The 26511-nt window shown below is 36.5% G+C and overlaps 1 protein-coding gene across 1 annotated transcript in view; it reads left to right on the plus strand.

The window, feature by feature from the left end:
- The window catches only part of LOC104514891 (titin-like), a gene marked incomplete at its 3' end in the record, with an annotated part of 84317 nt that overhangs the window by 3352 nt on the left and 54454 nt on the right, over positions 1-26511 (plus strand). The window contains exons 3-32 of the mRNA XM_010158695.1: positions 3352-3555; positions 4277-4564; positions 5329-5417; positions 5510-5754; positions 7440-7728; positions 7974-8126; positions 8602-8721; positions 9790-9927; positions 10716-10853; positions 11337-11474; positions 13173-13448; positions 13562-13687; positions 14821-15102; positions 15376-15441; positions 15937-16195; positions 16518-16578; positions 16691-16903; positions 17614-17756; positions 18405-18610; positions 18725-18955; positions 19512-19756; positions 20465-20688; positions 20803-20967; positions 21067-21235; positions 21724-23414; positions 23510-23791; positions 24063-24329; positions 25082-25354; positions 25462-25725; positions 25814-26074. Of these exons, the coding sequence (XP_010156997.1) occupies positions 3352-3555; positions 4277-4564; positions 5329-5417; positions 5510-5754; positions 7440-7728; positions 7974-8126; positions 8602-8721; positions 9790-9927; positions 10716-10853; positions 11337-11474; positions 13173-13448; positions 13562-13687; positions 14821-15102; positions 15376-15441; positions 15937-16195; positions 16518-16578; positions 16691-16903; positions 17614-17756; positions 18405-18610; positions 18725-18955; positions 19512-19756; positions 20465-20688; positions 20803-20967; positions 21067-21235; positions 21724-23414; positions 23510-23791; positions 24063-24329; positions 25082-25354; positions 25462-25725; positions 25814-26074 (7506 nt within the window). The remainder of the gene's footprint in view (positions 1-3351; positions 3556-4276; positions 4565-5328; positions 5418-5509; positions 5755-7439; positions 7729-7973; positions 8127-8601; positions 8722-9789; positions 9928-10715; positions 10854-11336; positions 11475-13172; positions 13449-13561; positions 13688-14820; positions 15103-15375; positions 15442-15936; positions 16196-16517; positions 16579-16690; positions 16904-17613; positions 17757-18404; positions 18611-18724; positions 18956-19511; positions 19757-20464; positions 20689-20802; positions 20968-21066; positions 21236-21723; positions 23415-23509; positions 23792-24062; positions 24330-25081; positions 25355-25461; positions 25726-25813; positions 26075-26511) is intronic.

Below are 26511 nucleotides of genomic sequence, written 5' to 3' on the forward strand. Positions count from 1 at the left end.
CAATGTGATGACCCACATACCATAAAATACTACCCAGATGCTCTGTGACAGGTGCAAGCACATGACATCCAACTATAAAGATCTCTGGCATCTATGGTCCATCCCTTGTTCCCTTTGGATAACACTGGCTCAAACAAGGTTCACACACGATGTTTAAACATGTTCTGTAGTCTACATCTAAGATATTGTTTCATGACTTATGCTGTTATTTGGTCTTCTACTCTAGTTATTTGCCCTGCCCTTCTCTTGTTTTCTGTACAGTATATATTTTCTGTGAAAAGTTTCTTTCTACTGATGATAACAATACTTGTTATTACTACTAATACAACAATATATCATCAGAACAAGTTAGGATGCTAATATTACAGCTCAGTGTGTGATTTTGGTTATAGGATGCTAATATTACAGCTCAGTGTGTGATTTTGGTTATTTTCATTTGTGTGTTATGGAATACTTGGGAGGGGAACTTGGTTTCTTACTAAGAGGAGATACAGCACTTTTTCTAATAACATATATTTGTATTTAGTCTCAAATACCATGTGAGACAATCTCCTGTTAGCTTTTATTCACACTGTGGGACTCTGGAATATCTTTCCGGCCCCAAAAATATCTACCAAGATTGACAGATCTGACAGTGGCTTGGCATTTAGTTTTCCTAATGCATAAAAAATATGAAAGTTTTATTTCTTGAACTAATTGCATAAATAATGGACTACACAGTTTTATTCTGCTACATTGTCCGCCCTTCCTATGTGTGTTGGATTATTGTAAATTTGAATTTTTTTTTTGTTTATCTCTGATAACACTGCCCTTACATATTCAAGTCAAGCATTAACACAGAGCTACAATTTGAACATTGAAGAGCCCAGTTTATCTAAAAGTACCACAAAGAGCTTAGCAACCACCTGAGATGTAATTTTGCAGTCTGTAAACTAGAGCAAATTAAATGTACTGTTGTATCAGACTGTGAATTAAGTGTCACATTACAAAGGCTTGATATCAGACAAAAATAGCCAGTACCTCCCCTTGCGCTGAGAAGGTGCAGAACACTCAAACCCCGTGATTAAAAGCTGTAAATGCCAGAGCAGCTAGGACATCACGCAGTGTGAGCCCTACTAGGTGAGCAGTGACTGGGACGACATGAGACAACATGTCAGTGTCAAGAAAGACTGCAGTGCTGCTGGCATTAGAACCATGCTCATCCTCATGTCTCCACAATACTGATCAAGTATTGAACTTGTTCATAAAGACCTAACCTGTACTCCACTTAACTTTCTTTGAACCAATATTTTTGCCCAATGCAAGCCAGCCTTTACACTCTGCATATTGCTGAAAGCAGCATGTAGATTGTACACAGGTTGGAGGTTCCTGTTACTTACACCATTGTCTGGACGATCTCATTGAATTCAATTACTGAAATAGTGAAGTTTAGGCCCTTCAGGTCCATTTTCTTCTTTTTGGCAATAAATCTCAAAAAATCTCAGTGGCAGTTTTAAAATGACAAAGAATGTTCTAACAATTAATATTCAAATCATAGTTGAATTTGGCACGTATTAAAGGCAATCCTTACTCCATATAGTCCAGGCAAAAATATCCATAATCTGAGGCAGATTCCCCAGATCAGTGGCATGGAACTAGTAAAGTGCTAGTAAATTTGAAGCTGAGTTTCTTTTAATATGAATTTGGGATCAGATTTTCAAAATGTCTTCTAACTTTGGATTGCTTGAATGTGCCAGTTTGAGACATCAAAACAGACTTCATTTTTTAAAATGTGGGCCTTGTTCAACCTACCACACAAACACCCATGTTTGTTAATGGTCATTTGATGCTGCACCAAGAAAATAAAACATTTTCACAATTTTCAAGAAATTCACTACTACCAACATGATTTTTGGTTGCCTAGCTTAACACATTTTGAAACTGTTGAAGACACATAGCTCTGGATGAAATCATTTGGATCTGCTAGATATATTTTTATGTACCAGTAGTACAAAATTGAATTATACCACCCCCTTCAGGGCTATTTGATAACTTCCGTCTGTGAAATTAACAAGGCTTAAATGTGCTTTTACCTTTTTGATTTTTAATCCTCTCTAAAACTGGCCGCATTCTCTGTCCATGTATTTCTATTTTACATATAAATAAAAATCAGGTTTTTAACTGTGAGTAAAACTGAAAATTTTCTGAACCGAGTCTCATGTGACTGCAACCAGTAAAAGCTTCAATCTACGTAGCTCAGCTTCTCTTTCATTTTAGTCTCACGCTGTCATATTCCTGGAATATTAAAACCCCAAATAATTAAATGAGTTTATAGGAGAGATACTCTAGTAAGGAAGCAGAATCCTGTAGTACTGTTTTTTCTAAACCACAGAACTGGAAAAAACAGCAACTATAATAAACACAGTCTCAGATCTCATTCCTAAGGCTCTGTGCTGTACAATTAGAATTTGGCATGAGTGGAGAAGAACGTGAAGTAAATTTTCAGGGATTTTCATTTTGGAGTAATGGTGTTCTAGGACTACATAAAAAACTTTGAGCTGGAACCATCTCCTTAAATTAGCTGTTCTCCTTATGTGGCTCATACAAAAATTCTACCTGCTCATCAAATGAATTTCCGTTGCTCAATAAATTTGGCTGAATAGAACACTGGGAAAAAGAATTTCCTTTAGGAATCTAAACACACCATTTAAAGCTAAAAAGCAGCTATAGAAGAGTCTTGCTTATGATCCTGACAACAAAGGAATAATAAATTTGAACAACAAAAGATGAGTTGATTCCAATTGACTGCTTTCCACCAAATTTAAGCAGAATTTACTTCAGAAAAAAGAAACAAAAAATCAAAATATTAATAGCATTTGATATTAATGTCTACAACAGTCACCATTTCTGTCACTTCATTTTCTAAAATTTTTGGTGTTAGAACAACTACTTAACTTTGTTGGAAACTCTGATTTTCCCTTGATCTCCAAAGTATTGTACTGGATAATTGTGTTAGAAGTACTACTTGGATATTCCTCATGTGCATCAATTCACCTCCCTCATCATTTGACATACTTTTATTCCTCAAAGGATTGCCGAACATTACAGTCCATTCATTATTCAAGTGATTTCCTAAATGCACTAGCCTGTGCAGTTGTCATACTTCTCTGTGTATTTTAAAAATCTTTCTAAAAAGCAATATCTCTATTACTATATCACTGGACATATACTCACAGGTCTCTGCCTATGCTATTACACTCCTGTACTATATACACACTATAACTGTGTATACCTGAGCGAGTGTTGTGGTAATTTTGGATTATCTGGCATTTCATAATACCTTAATCTCCTTTTGTCTTCCTTTTTCTTTAGGTTTCCCAGTTCCTGAGGTGAGCTGGTATAGGGATGGCCAGGTTCTTTCTGCTGCAACTCTGCCCGGTGTGCAAATCTCGTTTAGTGATGGCCGCGCTAAACTGGTGATTCCCACCGTGACAGAAGCAAACAGCGGAAGATACACGGTACAAGCCACCAATGGATCTGGGCAAGCAACTAGTACTGCTGAGCTACTTGTCACAGGTATGAAGTAGCTGAAGAAAGTCACATCCCTCTGCTAGTGATGTAAGAAAGAGCGATAGCAGTGTCACAGATAATGAATAAAGTTTGTATTTGAACTACATAATTAGTAAAGAAATAGAAAATCGATTTTCTTTTTCTAAAGCAGTCTAGAATTCAACATATATTCTGATCAGTAATTTTAGTAATTTCTAACAGAGTCCTTTACACCTTAACTGTATAAGGTTTAATCTTGATCTTGTAAACTCTTAATCAATCTAGAAACTTCTGGCTTAGCCCTGTATACTTCTGCTCATGTGATCTGTCACACTGGCTACATTCAAACTACACATAAAAGAAAGGATGAAATTCTGCAAGTTGGAGCCCTTATTGGTATTTAATGATATAAACTATATTTAACAGAGTAACTCACATAAAGGGCCATACCCAAGAGACTACCATACATAGTAAGGTTCTAATCAATGCACCTCTAATTCTGGAAACATTTACAATCATAGGCATAATCAAAAATATCAGAAATTTTAAACACAGGAAAAAAGTTAAGGGTATACTTATTTTGGCAAATCAACTCTTAGTCTGTTGAATAATTGAGAAGGCAGTATCACCTGTCAGTAGCATGTGAAGGAGGAATAGACTTTGTGCACTTTTAGTAATGAAAATATCTAGCTTTCACAGTTGGTTTTGACTTAATGTTTTTCTATTTATTTCTTCAATAAAACTGCAGCTGGAACAGCACCACCAAACTTCTCACAACGACTACAAAGCATGACTGCAAGACAGGGGAGTCAAGTTCGACTTGACGTGAGAGTGACTGGAATCCCTACACCTGTGGTGAAGTTCTATCGGGATGGAGTGGAAATCCAAAGCTCCCCCGATTTTCAAATTTTACAAGAAGGAGACCTTTACAGCTTAATAATTGCAGAAGCATATCCTGAAGACTCCGGTACCTATTCAGTAAATGCCACAAATAATGTGGGACGTGCTACTTCGACCGCTGAATTGCTAATTCAAGGTAAAGGAATTGAAGTTGCAAGCCATGAAAATAAGAGAGCCTTCATTGTTGTAATAGTACAGTACACATAATTTCATCGAAGTGATATCACTAAGTTAATTTATAACTTCCTTCTCAAGAGTTATTAACTTGCTGTGAAAAAGCAGTGTCTTTGCTGAAATGTGTCAAAAATTTTGTCTGAGAATTGAAAAGGGTCTTTTCTCCAGAGGGAGTCCTCTTTAAACTGAGGATACAGTAGACAGAAAAAAAAGTATGAGATACTTTCAGTTGTCCTCATTTTGCTCTGTAGATTTCTTAAAGTCGTATTTGCACTCTGGCTTTGATAGAATGTATATATTAAACTTCACAACTGTGCATGGTCTTGTAAATGAGATGGTTAAGGATGAAGACAGTTCTTAGATAAAGAATTGTAAAAGTGAATCATTCTACTCAGAGCAGTCTTGCTTGCATTTCATCTCAGACATGCTTCCAGACTGTGTAGTCTTTTGAGATCCATGACTGACTCTGAAGAATCTACAATAAATATTTTGGTTTAGTTAGTTTGGTTTGGTTTTTTCTAATGACAATAATGTAGAAATAATATTTCAACTGTTTTCATAGTTATCTGTCTATAGATAGTGCAGGAAAAACAGATGGTTGCTTAGTTCTTTCACGGTTATTTATATATCTGTATATAATTGGTATTGATCATTCATTTATTTCTGCAACTGCTTATTGTTTCTTGTCATATGCAGTTCTCCTAACCATGTTTTCTCTTCCAAAAGGTGATGAAGAAGCCGTTCCTGCTAAAAAGACAAAGACAATTGTTTCGACTGCTCAGATTTCACAAACAAGACAAGCCAGAATTGAAAAGGTATATTTTTAAAAAAAACAAAGCAAGTAAGGCTAAAGTGTGGATGATTACTTCTACAGTATCTCAGACATGTTTTCTTGTTTTCATTGTAGAAGATTGAAACCCACTTTGATGCCAGATCACTTGCAAGTGTTGAAATGGTCATAGAAGGTGCAACAGCCCAACAGCTCCCACACAAAGCACCTCCACGAATGCCTCCTAGACCTACATCAAAATCACCAACCCCACCAATAATTGCTGCAAAAGCACAAATGGCACGACAGCAGTCACCATCACCTGTTAGACAATCACCATCACCTGTAAGACATGTCAGAGCACCAACACCTTCACCAGTAAGGTAAACTTACTATTCTTTCAAACAAGATTACTTTTTGAATCCCTTTCATGTATAGCAGTAATGCTGTAGAATGAGAGCATAGTACAAAATGGATGAATGCATGGACTTATTACTGACTGAGTTTAATCTGACTGTGAGCTATAATGTGCTGTATTTGCCACTGCTATAGAGATATGTGCCTCTTAAGTAAATATTCTATCCCATATGGAAGAAAATCCTTTAGAGAATAAATCTTATTTAATTGTTCTATATACAGCTGTAGTAGAATGCAACGCTCCAGTTCATGATGAAAGAGCACAATAGAGCATTTGGCCCTTTATTATTTTAGATGAACTGAGAAAAGAGCAATGACATTCTGGTGAGTGTCAAACAGAATGGAAGGATATGTAAAAGAACATGTACACATGTTCCATATGTGCACTGATAATAACTGCAGAAATGTTTTGAAGTTAGACAAGGTAAATGTGGTTTTGGAAAAATTAAGATTAGCTTTGCTGTGGAAAAGGTCTTGAGAGGCAAAGTGAGTGATTTAAAAGCAGGACTTGTGGTCTGGGAGACCCAGGAGGTCTGTGCCGACAGGTAGGTAAAGAGAAAATTGCTTTGGAAGTCCTGCAGTTTCAGCATCCTGATGCAACAATGTCTCCAAGCTGAGTGCTCAGAAGATCCCCATTTAAATTACCAGAGTTAAGTACACTGGTGAATATTGGTCCAATGAGAATAACTTGCAAGGACAGGAAGAAATGGGCTAATAGTAACTAGCAATAACTAACAAACCACATAGATAAAAGAATAATTCAATAGTGCCATCTAGAGTGCATATGGAACTAGAAGTTTGTACACGTTAGTGAAATCACTTTTAGACATACGACCGCATTAGAACGTAAATCTAAAAATTGATGTGATGGTGCTGCCCCCTACTGCTGCAATCTTTAATGTTATAGACAGCATCAAATAATTCATCTCAAAGAAAATCTAAGTTAGAAAGCCATTTAAACCATTATAAAAAATGCTTTAAAACTATCTGCTAGGACTGGGATTGAATTTTTGGAAAATCAAAATTGGCACTTTCCAAGTGGCTACTAATTATTGTGGCTGAGATTTGGAAATGTAAGTATGGGAAAAATTATAGGCCCTAATCAGAAGCTTACCTGGAGTCTGAACATGTATAAGTATGACACATGAGATGTGGTGCAGGAGGAGATTCAGTTAACTTGTTCCTAGGTGACTGCCACATGATATTTTTACAAAGAGCAGTTGCATTAATCATTTTGTGTCTCTACAGGGACCGGACCACAGGTAAAATATGTAATACTCACAGACTGTAAGCCTCTATATTATTCCTGTTAGGAGAATTAAGATAGAGCCAATAGAAAATAATGATGTATTCTTACATTTTAAATATGTGTGCTTGAGTGAAATGCCCAGTGACATTTGCCTTTATTTCTTTTTGGAAATCTAACTAAGCTACTATGAAGATATGTTACAGTTATGACACGAGGCATAATATTAAAATCAGATAAGTGCAATTTAGAAATAGAACACCTCAAACACTTTTTAAATATCAAACTACAAAGTACTGAAGATCCTCTAAATGGGGAGTGACTTCAAGTTCAAGCTGAAGTTGTTTATCTAGCTGTTGTTACATGACACTACATTAATTATATCAACAATTATTTTTTCATTAGGTCAGTTTCTCCTGCAGGAAGAATCTCCACCTCGCCTATTAGACCAGTGAAATCTCCATCTCCAATCCGTAAAACACATGTAGTGACAACAACAGGGGCCGAAGTCCTTCCTCCTTGGAAGCAGGAAGGATACACTGCAACCACAGAAGCCCAGATGAAGGAAACGAGAGTATCTACAAGCGCTACCGAAATAAGAACTGAAGAAAGATGGGAGGGGAGATATGGTGTCCAAGAACAAGTTACCATTAGTGGTGCTACTGCTGGCGAGGTTGCGGCTGGTGCTAGAGAGGTAAAGTCTATTTTTGGAAAGAGCATTGCTTTTGGTCTGTGTGTTGACTCAGCACTGCTCTATAGATCTGCTAAACGGAGTCTGAGAGGCTGTGTATAAAAATGTGCGTGTATCTGCTGTTGAGAGGGTTCTGCTGCAAATATTTAAATGCTTCTCTGCAATATTCTGTCCCTTGTACTTGTTTTGTGCTTCTTCTGAATGTATGCAAAACATGAAAAAAATGTCTTTTGATGTGGCTGATATAGGTGAGAAAGGACAGTGACAAAACAGCAGCTGTTGCTACGGTTGTTGCTGCTGTGGATCAAGCCATGGTGAGAGAACCAGCCCCAGGTGTTGTAGAGCAAACTGCAAAAAGGACAGCAATGACTGCAGTTCACGTTCAGCCTGTACAGGAGCAGGTAGAAGCAGAGCACAGAGATTCTATGATTTCCCCTTTATCCTTTCATCCCACATGCATACAAGGCATGATTCACTGTGAGGAATTAACAAGATATTACCCAGTGCACTGCAAAAGCATGCATACTCATATAAAGCATCTGGACTGTAAAGGAATGCTTATGGATCACTTATTCCATTGTTTTCCATCATAGCAGGTTTGAACCAATTATTCTTAAACTGTTTTTAAGTTTAAGAATGCCTACTATGAAAGTGATCTTCTATTCCCCTTTGTAATTTATTCTCTAACATTATAATTGCACTAAGTTTTTCCTCTAATAGCTCATTCAGAATTTCCTCACTAGAAATAATTATCCTGTAGTACTTTTCCTTCACTTGCATTCCTCTCTTATTTTTCCTTCTCCTCTTCTTTTGATGATCAGTTTGTTAAAATGAATTTTAAGGCTCTTTTCTTTTGTTTGTTACTATAAAAATCAGATGAGAAAGGAGGCAACGGTAGTAGTTACCAGTGAGAAAGCCACAAAGCAAACAGTAGTATCGAGAACTAGAGAAGGAATTGTTACTTCACAAGAACAAAGGCACATCTCTCATGAAAAGGTGAATACAGATGTTACCTATGATTGTCATACTCTGCCTTGTTCAAAAATCTAATATCTCATCAAAAAGACAAGCCTATGAAGAAGACAAATGACATAAAATAATATTTTTTTTCCTTTTATATATGTTCACTGTTCTAGTTTACATTGCTATCATTCTCCTCTTTCTCCTTGATGATGATCGTATTTCCTTTTTTATTTAACTTCCATTATTAATACCTAAGAATGTATAAACAGATAAACTTTCTTGCAAAACATTAACTTAAAAAAATCTACTTTTTATATTGTATCATGATTTTTTATATAATTTTTTAATATTCTATATTGTATGGTGATTTGCTAGGTACTATCCTCAATCCCTTAAAGAACTGACATGTAGGAAATACCTCTTAAGTTTTCTTTTTTTTTTTTCTGATTTTTTTTCTACGCTTGCTATTTGTAGCCTGCTTTGTTTGTTGGCAACACAGTGGGTCAGAAAAGGAGAAAAAACTCATTCTGCATTGAAATCAGTTTTGAAAATACTGATGAGTGATTGAAATTCAGATTATTTTAGCATGTGTTTTTTCAGACAAATGTGATTTAATGGAAGACCAGCATTTATAGATAAATTTTACATGTGCATTCTAGCTGAAATGTGTGAGGAACAAAGTGTAACCTATCTTTAAAGTACCGAGAAACAGAAATCTGGGCAGAAAATTACATGTTTATGAAGATTCCATCTGAACTTCTTGACAAAGTGAAAGTTGCCTAAAACTTGTTTTTAATATCCTAAACTTTGTCTGACTGGGTATGATGCAGGATGGCTTTTTCCTGATCTGATTTTTTTATCACTGTTTTCAATAGCAAAGCAAGTATTTGTGCAATGTTCAATTATTTTTTATGCTACATGTATATGTGTTTCATAAAAAGTTTATGTTGTTGTTTTCAGACTAGATGATTTTGAAATCCAGAGTTTGACATTTTCCTGCATTTCATTTGTATCCTCTTTTCCAAATGTATCAAAAAAAATCACATACCCTATATTTTTAAAAAATGTATCATTTAAACTTCTTTATTTGTAAACATTCAGGTAAGAAAAGAACCAGAGAAAACTCCAGTACCCACAGTAATTATTGCCACAGACAAAGCCAAAGAACAAGAAAGAATATCAAGAGCTAGAGAAGAAATATCTACCAGACATGAGGAAGTACACATTGCTCATGAAAAGGTAAATAAATATCGCAGCTCATTGTTATACTCTAGTGAGTTTATAAAACCTCATTCATCATCAAATGTGATATGTATCTTTGCTCTGCTTCTTTATGAAGAGAAAGGTTACAAAATGAAAACTTTACAAAGCAAAGTATTCTAGGTATAGGCCCAGCATTGCAGGTCCAATTCTACTGACTTCGTAACAGATATGTCTACAGAGGATGAGTGTAGCCACCCTTCCTCCAGGTCCTTTGAGCATTACTACATTTATTGCCAGGGTACTCAGAACTTCATCTGATGCTTAATGACCTTTGCTTTTTATCTGAAGATAGATTTCTGAAGATATGTTGTAAGGGTTCTCTCTCATGATATTATATTTATGTGTGGAGTTTAATTTAATGAAGTTCATATTTTTGTGAGGACTGAATGCATCTGCTAGACTGTACTGTGGAACCATTGTTTGTTGGAGTAACTGATGAAATAGTTCCATCTACTCATGGGAGGAAATATTTGGTCAGTAATACTTACCTTTATGCCAATAGTTTCTACAAAACATAACAATGACATATCACAATTAACTAGGAAGATTCTTCTCTAATTCACACATGGATTAGTGCAGTATGTAAATGACTTTGATTGCACTTGGTTCAGCTAGCATATAAGACAGGCTATAACTTGATATGTACAAAGTTTTCTTCTTGTTGATATACATTCTGAAACTTTATCCCACTTTCCTGAAAACCTGTGTAATATTGACAACAGGCATAATTGATTACTATTATTTTTCTTTACCATAAAAACTAGATAAGAAAGGAAGATATGAAACCTTCTGTACCTAAGGTAGTAATTACCACTGATAAACCTAAACCATCCGTCATAATATCGAAAAGTAAAGAAGGAATTGCTACCAAACAAGAGCAAGTGAGCATAACCCATGAAAAGGTGAATAGCACTATTACAACCATATTTGTTTTTTTATCTTCTCTTCTTTACAAACCTTGTGTCCCTTAAAAAATACTAACTATACATTTCCAGCCTCATTATCTTTTAAGATTTATTCCACTTACAAACTTTTAGAACTACTTTTAATTAGACTATATTATTCCACCTCTATCTTTGTCTCCTAACTATTTTCATTAATAGGGTGCCCATAATTCTCTTCTGACTGACCTTTGAAATTGACTGACTGACTCCTGAAATGCATTTTAACTTTCTTTTTAGATCATTAATTTATTTAAATAGGTTTCAGGGTGTAACAATACTTATCAGTATACATATAATACAGAACTGTGTGCAGTGCACAAGGATCTAACCCCTTAATTCTCCTTACCTGTTCCCATTCTAAAATTCTTTCCCATATTCCCATTGGATATATATTTCAAGATCATATGTAACTGAAATGTTTATTTCTGCTATAATAATTAGATTAAGAAGGAAGCTAAGAAAACTACCGTAGTTCCGAAAATAATTGCCACTGATAAAACCAAAGCAGGAGTCACAGTATCCAGAACTAGAGAAGACATTACAGCCAAGCAAGAGCAAATTCATCTGGCTTATGATCAGGTGAATATAGCTGCTGCAGATGTGAAATGCACTGTTACAATTTGATTTATCTGCACATCTCACCTAATAAGAACTACATGGGTAAAATAGAAGGCCTTCAAATTAATTCCTGATAACATAACCAATAAGTGAGATGATTGTTAAGTAACAGAGTCAGTATGATTAAAATTCTTGTGATAAAGAATTTTATGTCTCACCCTGTTAGAAAATGACACTTTTAAGACTATAGTTGGACTTCTGTGAAATTCTATTCCCTACCAATGACTTTCAAGTAATGTTTACTTGTTCAAATTTCTAACTCTGCAATCTTTTTTTCTACAAGATGATTCCTTGCAATTTTATGCTTGCCAGATGAAACAACCTCTCTCTATCAAGATTTGAATTGTACTGGTTTTTGTACAATACGAACTTTAACATTCATTTAAGTCTGTGGAGTTCATAACTTCTGATAATCAGTTGCTCGTTGATACTTCTTTGTTCCAGTAGGACTCCCACAGTAGAAAAGGTTTTCTGTTATAATACAGCCAGGAACTCTCATATCTGGCAGAATAAAACAGTAGCCAACAGCTGTTATTTAATGTCTGTCTACTTACTTTGTTAGAAACAGTATGGTACATTCAAAGAATACTTGTATAAAATATAATTTAAAAAGCATAGTGTATAAAACTCACTCAGAGGGTAAGAGTTTAGAGTTACTACTTAGATGTTGTAAATTTAGGGCCAAATTCAAGTTGGTATAAACAATGATTTTGAAATCAGCAGTGATGCTGAACAAGAGTTCCCTGTTACCTAAACACTACCTTAATAATAAAACAAAATCTCTGTAAACAATCACATATTGGTCTCACTTAAGTAATTTTAGTTTAAGGAGATGATGTTAAAATCAGCATAAAATTATCTATTAGGTTTTTTTCCATCTACTAGGCATAAATTTCATATGTTCTATTGCTACATTCAGATCAGTTATGACAGTAGTAATAAACACTGGTAATAATCATCCTATTACCTACTGTTGGCTGAGCAGACAGAAATTTGGATCCTGATAACACAGAAGTTGATGCCATTTATCAGTTATTAGAAACAAATCAGAGTCCTGATACAAATACATTATTTCCAATTTCTCAGAAAGCTCAGTTTTCCTTCTTTTGTAAAATAATTTAAAATGGATTACCACTAAATTAACAGATATGTTTGTGGTAAAAGTTTTTATGCGTATATTCCTTAGTAAATACCTTCACATCAGATGTTAGGTATATTCTTTACATTTTTAGGAGCATCTAATGGTTATATGGAGCTGATGAGCATACTGACTTTAAAATTATGTGCAGAGAGCATACCGACTTTAAACATACGTGCACATTTACATACCTGCTGTAGCCTTAGACAAGTAGCCATAAATATGACTATAAAGTATTAAAAGTGGGCTTGTATACAAATATCGATACATATAAAGCACACAAGCATAACGATATTCCGAGTATGCTTAGAAAAGAACATGTCTATATTTGAATCTACTGACTCTGAAGTGTACTTATGTAAACATCAAATATATTCACCCATTATTACTTTTGCATATGTATGCAATCTTTCTTTGTCTGGAATATACTTTACTGAGCATTGTTTTTATAAGTATTTGCCAGATATGAAAGCCAATACATTGATGAATATGTGTACAAATTCTGCCAATGTTATCTGTAGAGCGAAGCTGGAAAAAGGGCTGAAGCTGTAGCTACAGTGGTTGCAGCAGTTGATCAGGCTCGTGTTCGATCACCCTGGGAACCAGAACAAACTGATGAAACTTATTTAAAGCAGAAAACTCTGGAATATGGATATAAAGAGCACACTGTAACAGAACATGCTGCTGAGGCTCCAGCAGAACGTCATGTTGTCACTAAAGAAGTTAAAACTGTCTATGTTCCTCCTGAGAAACATATCCCAGCTGCTGAAAAGAAGGAAGTTCATGTATCAACAGAGGTTAGACTTAGTTTTTATTGTATTCTTTTCCAAAAACTATGTCCTAGTGAAATCTGCTTCAGTTTGGAGAACAGCATAACATTCTCAACAATATTTTTCATTTCTTTGTGTAGATAAAAAGAGCAGCAGAAACTAAGACTGAGAAAACAATTCATGTTGAACACCCGCGACCCCGCACAGCAAGTCCTCACTTCACAGTCTCCAAAATTGCTGTTCCTAAACCAGATCATACATATGAGGTAAGAAGTCAAAACTGTATCCAAGAACAGCATTCTTGGGTAAATTAAACTGGTCATTTATAATTACCAGTAGGTCACCCATTCAATTTGGGTTTTCATCCCACTCCTGTATGGTTCTTTTCCAAGAAAAGTTTCATGGTGCCTACAGTTGGCTTTGTTGGCTGTTTTGACTATTAAAGAGCGATGCTGTAAATAGACACATGAACTGCTAAAATGTGATTAATAATTATTAGTTATCTAAACAAGATTTTAATCTGTTAAAGGATGCAGCTTCAATACTTCATGTCATACAGTGAAATCATAAACATTTGTCATGAAACTTATGTGCTATAAAGAACAGAATATCGCTCTCCAATCTCATTATGTATATCAGTTCCGTAGTACATTGGAAACAGTGCAGCTTTCTTTCTTGCACATTACTACATACTAAGCTAATTTTTGAAATAGAAAAATCCTGACAATAATAAGACACCATCTATTTTAAATGTTATTTTTTCCATTCTTCTGTTTGATTCCTTCACCTAATATTAAAAGTTCCCATTTAATTGAATTTCTAATTCAAGTATACTTTCTCTCTTCAGCTGAACTTTAAAAATGAACTGCTTTTTACTCAAAAATAGACATTATAAAAATGACCTATAATACTATAAAAATGACCTGAGATACTTTTTCTCCTTAAAGATTTATGTATGTTTTCCAAAGTTATTAAACCTATAATAACATTTTGAAATCTCTTCAGTAATTTTAACCACTGAGAGTTATGTAATTAGTAGTATTGTTTATTGCAGTGTCAGACAAATGGAAAACTAAGGCCTCAAGTGAATAAATTTAGATGGCATCTCACATATTGCACATAGGAGCTTCTTGGCCATTTAAAGATCAAATTCTGAAGTAGAAAAAGAGGAAATATTTCAGTGTTTGACAAATAAAAAATAATACATAGGTATATCTTTGGTATTCTACTACTGCAATCTAAAACTGGAATTCATTTTTGTGTATATATCTTTTGCCGTGTCTGTAAATAAGTAACTAAGGAAGCAACTAATGCCTGTGCAATCCGCTCAAGAAATATACTGTCTGCTTCGAAAACAAGAGAAAAATAATGCTACAGCTCTTTCTCTTCTATTCCCTAGGTTTCGATAGCTGGATCTGCCATGGCTACTCTGGAAAAAGAGCTATCAGCTACTTCTGCTGTGCAAAAGATCACCAAGCCTGTGAAACCACCTCAGCTAAAGCCACATGAAGTCAGGGTAAAAGCAGAGCCAGTTGCCCCTCCACAGTTTCCCTTTGGAGAGGCTGCTGAGACCTATAAAAGTCTCTATGATGTTGAGACTAAAGAAGAGACAGGTGTAAGCATTAAAGGTGAACCAGTGAGGGAAGAACATTTGGTGTTGCGGAAAGAAGTGGAAGCAAAGGTATATAACTAAGCATTTCCCATCACTTTGACTGACTATCCTCTTCAAAATGTAGCATAGCCTAACTTGTTTGCTGCTTCCTCATTGCCATTTTCCACTTTTACAGCATTCTGTTTCTATCTTTGTTGTGTAACCAAAAACTTTCGAAGGACTTGATATTTACCTATGACAAACAAAGAGTTCCCTTTACCTAATTTATTTTCTTATCTAAATTCTGCTCTTTATGTTTTTGGCTTTGTTAGGTGCTTATTCACTGTTCTTTAAATAACCTAGGTGACAGAAACTGCCAGAGTTCCTGTGCCTGCAGAAATCCCTGCTATGCCACCTACCTTAGTTTCAGTAAGTATGTTTACGTAGATTAGGGGAGTTACCCTGTGTTTTCACCTGTTACGTATTCTAACTTTTATCTGTGTAAACCTGACCATGAAAATTTTACTTCATTTAATTTTTTCAAATCTGTGTTAAACTTACTCATCCATATGATTTTTTCTCTGATAGAAAATATTCTGAATATCTATTATGGGGGTAATTCTTCACATTTAAGGCACATAGTAGGTTGGTTTTTGGTGCAGTGAAACAATTTCTCACCATGGTCTGCATAGACATCAACCTACCTTTTAATTTTCTTGTTAATAACACTAATGTTCAGAGATTCCAAATCTAGTTTCAAATACTTCCAGTTGGAAAATGCCTTTTTTTCTGGATACACTGCTGAACAGAACACTGTTTTGAAGTAGACATTAAATTTTCCATTTAAACAGGTTTTAATTATTTAAATTTCTGTTTAGTATTGAAAATACACACTGACTATGATACTTATTTATTGTCATACAGGAACTCAAAAATAAGACTGTGACTGAAGGCGAGTCTGTCACTCTGGAGTGCCATATCTCTGGTCATCCTCAGCCTATTGTGACATGGTACAGGGAAGACTACAAGCTTGAGAGCTCAATGGACTTCCAGATCACTTTCAAAGCAGGTCTTGCTCGCCTGGTGATTCGTGAAGCCTTTGCGGAAGACAGTGGAAGATTTACATGCACTGCTACCAATAAGGCTGGGAGTGTCAGCACATCTTGCCACTTATATGTGAAAGGCAAGTATATAATCACTGTAGGATGATTATAATTTTGTTAACTGCATATTACCTATAATGTAACTTAGATGTTTTGTTAGCTCCCAAGTAGAACATATGCATTGACTTGGATTCCATGGCTGTTAGGTAACAGGGCTGTAAGAATACGAGGAAAGGGCCAATTATGGGCCAATGGAAACTCTTAACTTCTTTCCTCAGTGGAAGTATGTGGGCCTCTGAGCCAACAAATTACTTGACATTCTCTCCCTTTGTCTCAACTAAATGCACTGCTTAAGCACTATTAAAGTATTTTAAAATCCACTGTATCACATTTGACTTGCAGTTTCAGAAGAAACTGAGACTCGAGAAACCATTTCTGAGAAGGCTGTTACAGAAGAGAAACGGTAAAGTTGCTTTCCTAAACAGACTGCTCCTCTGTGGTCATTAGTTTTTTGCACTTTGTTTATGAGAGCTTCAGACATCAGCTCACTTATCTGCACTGGAATCTTATTTCAGCTATGTGGAGACAAAGGACATTGTAATGGAAGATGTCTCTGCTGCAGCAGAGGAAGTATCGGGAGAACCCATACCTCCTTTCTTCATAAGAAAACCCACAGTACATAAATTAATTGAAGGTGGGAGTATTATTTTTGAATGCCAAGTAGGGGGCAACCCAAAGCCACATGTCTACTGGAAAAAAGGTGGAGTTCCTCTAACGACTGGCTACAGGTACTTTGAATACAATGCACAAAAGGAATTGAAACATAATTTTTAAGATTATTTAATCGATAGTACCATAGTTTTGATTGCCTTACTGACACTGAGATATATAACATTGCTGATTTCTGTGAAATTTTATTCTTTAAATGGAAAAAGTCATGAATTAATGTGAGGCATTCAAAGGCTGCTAAGTTTTAAAATGTAAATATTCAAATACCATAAGATGAGAAATGCTGCACATCCTTAAAAATATCAGGAAGAAATTTTGCATTTATTTTATTCTGTCTATGCAATTTTTTGCATTCTATGCAAATATCTTTAGAGAGCAACACACTTCATAGCAGAGAAACACCAAAATTTGTAGCATTCTTGAAACATAGCATGCTATAATGACCCATATTAGATCAAACTCTGCACACAGCATGTACCATTTTAGTGTGTTTCATAATTATGTCTCTGATATTGCACTACTGCTCTTTGCATCCCGTTTATTTTAGTGAAAACAGAAAAAAAGTAGATCTGTACTCTAGTTTTGGTATGGTTACATTTCCTATGCTGTTTTGCAGATTCATTGAGTGCTAATGGACTGCAAAAGTTTCTTTTTTTTTTTTGTCTTGTACAAGTTAGAAGTGATGCTGATTAACTGTATAACTAAAAGCAAATCACTAAAAAGTCTCTTCATCAGAATTATAGCGAGCTTGTACTTTTGTTTTCTATAGATACAAAGTGAGTTACAAAAGAGAAACCGGGGAATGCAAACTTGAAATTTCCATGACTTTTGCCGATGATGCCGGAGAATACACGATTGTTGTTCGTAATAAACATGGAGAAGCTTCTGCAACGGTCTCCTTACTAGAAGAAGGTACACTGTACATTAAGAAATGGGGGAAAAAAAATCTTAAAATTAACCTTAAAATACGAAAAATGTTTAAATTGGACTGCAAATTCTTTGCAGCTTAGTTTGGTCCCAAACATAAAGGGAAAACTATGGACTGTGTTTCTGTAGGACAGAATATTTGACATCAGGTTCTTGAAGAACTTATATTACTTTGCTAGAATGTGTAGCTAGGGGAACCTTCTTCTGTTGACATACATAACGGTCTACATAACAAGACATTCAGAGTGTGATGTGGTTTGAAAAGGAGGTTAATAGGTTGTTCTAGTATAGGGAGAGAATCTAACTTCTTTTTTTTTCAATTGTCCCTGTAAAAATGCATGAAAGTGAGCAGGAGACAGAGCCATGGTGAATAAATTGTAAAATAGTCTCTACAGGTGCTTCTATTTAGAGAACTAGAACACCTAAATAATACAGTAAAGCTTTTACCTGTTTATAAAGCACATCTGAGGGCATCAGTCTCCATTTCATTGCTGTCTGTGTATTACTGGTTAAACTGACAGAAACTCTGCTTGAATCACCAAAACCAGTAAACTAGATTTGCACTTTTTTTCTGTACTCAGTCTAGTGAAACCTAGAAAAACTCATCAAAATTATTGTGTTCTTAATTCTTAGCTGATTATGAAGCCTACGTAAAATCGCAACAAGAAATGATGTACCAAACTCAGGTAACTGCATATGTACAGGAACCTAAAGTGGCTGAGGTAGCCCCAGCTATTTCATATGGTGACTTTGAAAAAGAATATGAAAAAGAACAAGCCCTGATTAGGAAGAAAATGGCGAAAGATACAGTGATGGTCAGAACTTTTGTAGAAGATGAGGTATGTCTATCACTCCATACTCATTTGTTTACTGATACTTCACCAGTACAAATAATTTCTTTAGAAGGTCATTTATCTGCCACTCATAGCTAACGTTCTTACTTTTCTGTATAGGAATTTCATATTTCTTCTTTTGAAGAAAGACTTATCAAGGAAATTGAACTCAGAATTATTAAGACCACCTTAGATGAACTTCTTGAAGAAGATGGAGAGGAGATGATGGTTGATATTTCTGAATCTGAAGCTATAGGAGCAGGATTTGATTTAAGATTAAAGAATTACAGAACCTTTGAAGGGACGGGAGTTACTTTTCATTGCAAGATGACTGGATATCCATTGCCGAAGGTACCTCAAACCTGTATGACGTTAACCTATTTAAAAAACCATCTGGTGCTCTACTTGAAAAATCCCTTAACATCTCATTGTCAGCCAGTCTACATTCTGCATAGAAACCAGCAAATCTCAAAGGAAATCCAGTATTTTGTTTTGACATCAAGCCAGATTTTCCTTGTGTCCCTTAATAGAATAATTGTTAGGTTGGTTAGCCATTTCAGTGGTAGGTTAGATTTACCAGTTAAGTTGGTCTTGCTTCTAAGTGTCTCTGAGTCAGATCACACAAGTCTGAACAGAGTAGCGAGTCCAGTCTGGGTCACTTTGCTCCTCATCAAAACGAGCTTTATATCTCTTTCTAGCTCTAAAGTTATGTTTCAGACTACTGAGAAAGCAGGTTACTTTAGTCTTATTTATTTCAAGTAAAAGTGTTAACATTAACACATACATGGGCTGTGATGATGCATCAGGTGAAAAATAGGAAGTTGTAATATGTTGTATGCATAGGTCACTTACTGGAGCTTTTTAATTAGGAGTCCTCACATAACATCCACTCTTTCTTTCCATGCAGATTGCATGGTACAAAGATGGTAAGCGCATAAGGCATGGAGAGCACTACCACATGGAAGTTCTGCAAGATGGCAGTGCCAGTCTGCGTTTGCCTGTTGTTTTACCTGAAGATGAAGGAATTTATAGTGTCTTTGCCAGTAATGTGAAAGGAAATGCCATTTGCTCAGCAAAACTCTATGTTGAGCCAGTTGCACCCACGGCAACTCCAGGTTATATGCCAGGACCAGAAGTCATGAGAAGATATAGGTAAGTACATGGTAATATATACATTCCCTGAGAATTCAGTGTGCTGTGATAGACGGTGCAAAAACTCATTGCACAGCAGCTAAACAGCTTAAGTTATTGGAATCTGCATACTCTAGGGAAGTTCTAAATGTTGTTTTGATGGCTTATATTGATTTATATGCCAACTCTTTGTCTGATTTGCCTTCTTAATAAGCGATGTGTTTCTCAGAGTACCATCATTCACATGCATATCTCGCCACAGTATGTAATTTACAACCTCAGCAACTATACTTATTTCTTAAAGTACTCAAGTTTTGGAAAAAATATTCTTCTGCACTTGGAGTTTTAACACTGTGTGCAACTCTTACTTCCCACCCTTGAAATAGCTGTATTTCTATGACAGAAAAAATTCATTTTTGCCGTGTTCTGTCTCTGAATATTTACACACATATACACAAACGTACACAGGAATTACATCTATACCTGTATTATCCCAAAAATGTCTCTGGCTGTGATGTATCCCAATACTCTTCAGCTATACAGATTGCTGTAAAAAAAATAACAAAAATAGACTACAAATAGAAATTAATTTTGTCACTTTCTCACATAGATAAATTGGTTAACCCCTTTAAAATAAATTATGATAAGGGAAAAAGTTGAACTCTGTTTATCATGTCAGACTACTGCTATATGATGTTGTCATACACATGTCTTATCTTTTCATTCCAGATCTATTTCTCCACGTTCTCCAAGCCGATCTCCTGCCCGCAGTTCTCCTTCTCGTTCTCCTGCCCGCAGATTAGAAGAAACTGATGAAGGACAACTAGAGAGACTATATAAGCCAGTTTTCGTGCTGAAACCTACATCATTTAAATGTTCACAAGGGCAGACAGCAAGATTTGACTTAAAAGTTGTTGGCAGACCTATGCCAGAGACCTACTGGTTCCATAATGGTATATCAGCCTCATTTTCATCAACAAATAACCTTTAAAAACAATCTTATATGAATTTTACATCTTGCTGAGACACTGTTCTGAATGCAACTTTTTTTTCATGTATATCTGCAGGTCAACAAGTAGTTAATGACTACACCCATAAAATAGTAATTAAAGAAGATGGCACCCAGTCATTGATCATTGTTCCTGCTATGCCCGATGACTCAGGAGAATGGGCTGTAATTGCTCAGAATAGGGCAGGCAAAGCTTCAGTCTCAGTGACACTGACTGTGGAAGGTATCTGTTGTGCATGCTATTTTGAGGAGGGTGAGGAATGTTATTAAAAAACATGGTTCTATCATTACCTCTTGTGATGACTTACCCTTGCTCTTTCAGCTAAGGAAGACCTAGTCAGACCACATTTTGTGGAAAGGCTGAAGAATGTTAGCGTAAAGGAGGGGTCTAGACTGGAGATGGCAGTGAAAGCTACTGGTAACCCTAATCCCGACATTGTATGGCTGAAGAATAGTGACATCATTGTACCTCATAAATACCCAAAAATAAAGTAAGCATTTTTATTTTGTTTAAATATTAAAGGAGTTAATAATCACCATCCTGCAAAGTGCCTCCTGCAGTGTGCTGAATACCCTTGCTTCTAAACAAGGGATTCACTAAGTTCTTAGTCCAATGGTTGCAGCAAGGCTAAGAGATATAAAATATCTCATAGGACTCCATTTTTCCCCAGATTGTGTATTTGTGTATTTTGTATTCTGCAAAGCCAATGTTTTTGTAACAGATTTAGGGAATCTTTATCGGTCTCTGATTCTGTAGCCCTCTGCAGGCAAAAGTGCTGTTGATTTCTAGACTGGCTTTTATTATCTTTATCTGTTCAATTCTTAGGCTCTGCACTCATAAACATGAATAAACATAAACAACAGGTCTAATTTTTCCAGGGATTTTCCTTTGGAGGCTTTGACCTAATTTTGGAGAAGGGTAAAAATGAGTAACAAAGAAGAGGAAAAAAGTTTTTAAAAAACTGTTTTAATATTTCAGGATTGAAGGAACTAAAGGGGCAGCTGCCCTGAAAATTGAATCTACTGCCAGGCAAGATGCTGCATGGTATACTGCTACTGCTATCAATAAAGCTGGGAGGGACACTACTCGGTGCAAAGTAAATGTTGAAATTGAACATGCAGAACCTGAACCAGAAAGGAGATTAATAATTCCAAAAGGAACTTACAAAGCCAAGGAGATTGCAGCACCAGAGTTAGAGCCTCTTCATTTGCGTTATGGTCAAGAGCAATGGGAGGAAGGAGATCTCTATGACAAAGAAAAGCAACAGAAACCATTTTTTAAGAAGAAGCTCACATCTTTAAGGCTCAAGCAATTTGGACCAGCACACTTTGAGTGCAGGCTTACACCAATTGGTGACCCAACGATGGTGGTGGAGTGGTTGCATGATGGCAAACCCTTGGAAGCAGCTAACAGGCTCCGCATGATCAATGAGTTTGGGTACTGTAGCCTGGACTATGGCGTAGCCTATTCCAGAGACAGCGGAGTGATCACTTGCAGGGCCACTAACAAATATGGTACAGACCATACATCTGCTACTCTGATTGTGAAGGATGAGAAAAGCCTTGTAGAAGAATCCCAGTTGCCAGAAGGCAGAAGGGGACTGCAGCGAATAGAAGAGTTAGAAAGAATGGCCCATGAGGGTGCTCTTCCTGCTGTTGCAGTGGACCAAAAGGAAAAGCAAAAACCAGAAATTGTTTTGGTTCCTGAACCTGCAAGAGTTCTGGAAGGAGAAACAGCACGATTCCGCTGCCGTGTGACTGGTTACCCTTTGCCCAAGGTCAACTGGTACCTCAATGGACAACTCATCCGTAAGAGCAAAAGGTTTAGACTCCGTTATGATGGAATCTACTACCTGGATATTGTGGACTGCAAATCGTATGACACAGGAGAGGTGAAAGTCACTGCAGAGAATCCAGAAGGCTTTATTGAACATAAAGTGAGACTTGAGATCCAGCAGAGGGAAGACTTCAGATCTGTTCTTCGTCGTGCTCCTGAACCCAAACATGAGCCTGTAGTGACAGAGCCTGGAAAACTTCTGTTTGAGGTACAGAAGGTAGACAAACCTGCAGAGGCAACAACCAAAGAAATAGTGAAACTCAAAAGGGCTGAAAGAATTACTCATGAGAAGCTTTCAGAGGAATCTGAAGAGCTACGTAGTAAATTCAAGCGTAGGACAGAAGAGGGTTATTATGAAGCCATCACTGCTGTAGAACTTAAGTCTCGCAAAAAAGATGAATCATATGAAGAAATGTTAAAAAAGACAAAAGAAGAACTTCTTCACTGGACCAAAGAGATCCCAGAGGAAGAGAAGAAAGCACTTCCTCCTGAAGGCAAAATCACCATTCCAACATTCAAACCAGAGAAGGTTGAGCTTAGTCCAAGTATGGAGGCTCCCAAGATATTTGAACGAATTCAAAGTCAGACTGTAGCCCAGGGAACAGATGCACACTTCCGTGTGAGAGTGGTGGGAAAACCAGACCCTGAGTGCCAGTGGTTCAAAAATGGTGTGCAGATTGAAAGGTCTGATCGTGTGTATTGGTACTGGCCTGAAGATAACGTTTGCGAATTAGTCATCAGAGATGTGACTTCTGATGATTCTGCCAGCATCATGGTGAAAGCAGTCAATATAGCTGGTGAAACTTCCAGCCATGCTTTCCTGCTAGTACAAGGTAACTTAAATTCTCCTACTTTTATCCTACTGCTTGTCATAGTATGTTGTCTATATGGCCAGTGCACTGTTGATTCATTGCATATTCTTTTGCAGCCAAGCAGTTAATCAGCTTCACCCAGAAGTTACAAGATATTGTTGCTAAAGAGAGAGATTCCATGGCAACATTTGAATGTGAGACATCAGAACCCTTTGTCAAAGTGAAATGGTTTAAGGATGGAATTGAGATTCATTCTGGAGACAAATACAGGATGCACTCAGACAGAAAGGCTCATTTTCTTTCTGTACTAGCAATTGAAATGTCTGATGCTGATGACTACAGCTGTGCACTGGTAGAAGACGAATCCATAAAAACTACTGCAAAGCTTACTGTTGAAGGTAAGAAGCACACAGCTCAGTACCATGCAGGACTATTAAAGTAAACTCAGCTTCAGGTAGAAATAAAACAATTTAAACTGATGTCTAACGCACTAAGAAATGTTCAAGCTGCTTTCATATTCTCAGAATCCAGTATGAAAGCTTAGAGATGTTTTTGTAAAATGATTACACTGTATACATATTAATTTCTTTAGGCTCATTTGATAAGAAATGTTTTCATCAGGGCTATCTTATCAAGCTTATTCATGAATGTAATTATGTTTGCCTGTAGGTGCTGTGGTTGAATTTATTAAAGAACTTGAGGATGTTGAAGTACCAGAATCCTTCTCAGGTGAACTTGAATGTGAGGTTTCCCCAGAAGACGTGGAGGGGAAATGGTATCACGGCAATGTTGAACTCACTTCCAATCATAAATATGTGATTACATCCCGCCGAGGTCGCCAAATCCTCACTATTAAGGATGTTAATAAAGATGATCAAGGAGAGTACAGCTTTGTTGTTGATGGTAAAAGGACTCGCTGCAAACTGAAGATGAAGCGTAAGCATTTCTAACATTTATATTGTCTATATCATAGAATCATAGAATGGTTAGGGTTGGAAGGGGACCTTAAAGATCAGCTAGTTCCAACCCCCCTGCCATGGGCAGGGACACCTGGCACTAGACCAGGTTGCTCAGAGCCCCATCCAGCCTGGCCTTGAAGACAGCCGGGGATGGGGCATCCACAACATCTCTGGGCAACCTGTTCCAGTGCCTCACCACCCTCTCTGTGAAGAATTTCTTCCTGATATCTAATCTAAACCTCCCTGATTTCAATTTATACCCATTACCCGTTGTCCTATCACTACAGGCTCTTGTAAAAAGTCCTCTCCCAGTACCCTTGTAGGCCCCCTTCAGATACTGGAAAGCTGCAATGAGGTCTCCTCGGAGCCTCCTCTTCTCCAGGCTGAACAAGCCCAGTTCTCGCAGCCTTTCGTCATAGGAGAGGTGCTCCAGCCCTCTGATCATCTTTGTGGCCCTCCTCTGGACTCGCTCCAAGTGGTCAATATCCTTCTGATATTGAGGGCTCCACAGCTGGACGCAGCACTCCAGGTGGGGTCTCACCAGAGCAGAGTAGAGGGGCAGAATCACCTCCCTCGACCTGCTGGCCATACTTCTCTGGAAGTCTATATATTATAGATTTTTAAAATATATCATATTTCATAGCTATATCACTATGTACCGTACTGCCTTAATATTCAATGTTCTGCATATCTGTTATGAGGATTCATTAACTTCATTTCATTCCACAGCTCGTCCCATGGCTATTCTTCAAGGACTTACTGATCAAAAAGTCTGTGAGGGAGATATTGTACAACTTGAAGTTAAAGTCTCCCTAGAAAATGTGGAAGGTGTCTGGATGAAAGATGGTCATGAAATTCAATCAAGTGATCGTATTCACATTGTGTTGGATAAACAGTCTCACATGTTGCTGATAGAAGATGCAACAAAGGAAGATAGTGGAAATTACTCTTTTAGTGTTCCGGGTCTTGGACTGTCAACCACTGGACAGATCACAGTGTACAGTAAGTTGTTATCATGATTTTGAAGGTGTGTTTGATCTTTTGATCCTTTAGGATTACTTCTAAACGGCATAGTTTTTCTCATGATGAATATTTTTGTAACCTGACAGGTGTGGAAATAGTGGTGCCTCTAAAAGATGTTCATGTAGTTGAAGGAACCAAAGTTATCCTTGAATGCAAAGTTTCAGCACCGGATGTGTCTTCCTCCAAGTGGTACCTAAATGATCATCAGATAAAGCCTGATGAACGTGTCCAAGCTGTATGTAAAGGCACTAAACAGAGGCTAGTGCTTACCAGAACCCATGCATCTGATGAAGGACATTATAAGCTAATGGTTGGCAAAGTTGAAACAAGTTGCAATGTTACAGTTGAAAGTAAGATGCACAGTTCTTTGTGAAATTATTTCTTTAAATACAAAACTGTGAAAGCAACTAATACATTTTTCATTTATTATTTTTATAGAAATTCAGATTATTAGAGGTCTTCATGACATCACCTGCACTGAAACACAGAATGTATCTTTTGAGGTTGAGCTCTCCCATTCAGGGATTGATGTAATTTGGCATTTCAAAGGCCAAGAGATTAAGGCTGGTCCTAAATATAAAATTGAAGCACATGGAAAAATATATAAATTGACAGTGGTGAAGATGATGAAAGATGATGAAGGTCAATATGTATTTTATGCTGGAGAGAAGAAAACATCTGGAAAGCTTACAGTAGCAGGTTAGTAGAGTTAAAATCAAAGATTTTTATTTCACTGTGATTTTTAAAAATGCTCAATGAATTTTGTAATTGTAACAATTGAGTTATTCTGTATTTTTTTGTCTTTAATTTTTCTATGTTCTCCTTGCTCTTCCCCTTATCTTTTGTGACTGGAATAATTTGAATTCAATAAAGCTTTTAAGTAGGTTCTTATACATTTTGCTAAATCAGAGCCATAGTATGGAACGCTGTAGTATGCTTTTGATGTAATTAATGTAAAAAAATTTTGTCTTGAATATTCAGTATACCTGTGCTGATGATAAAAAATGAGACTAGCTAGGATAGAATAAGAAACATAATTTTGTGAGGTTCAGTTCACATTCTATTCTTGATTTTTCACAGAGCTTAGAATGTCTATAGGCATGCTGTAAATTAGAACAAAGAATTCCAGCATCACC

Source organism: Eurypyga helias, unplaced genomic scaffold (assembly GCF_000690775.1).
Source record: "Eurypyga helias isolate BGI_N326 unplaced genomic scaffold, ASM69077v1 scaffold2169, whole genome shotgun sequence".
Lineage (NCBI taxonomy): Eukaryota > Metazoa > Chordata > Aves > Eurypygiformes > Eurypygidae > Eurypyga > Eurypyga helias.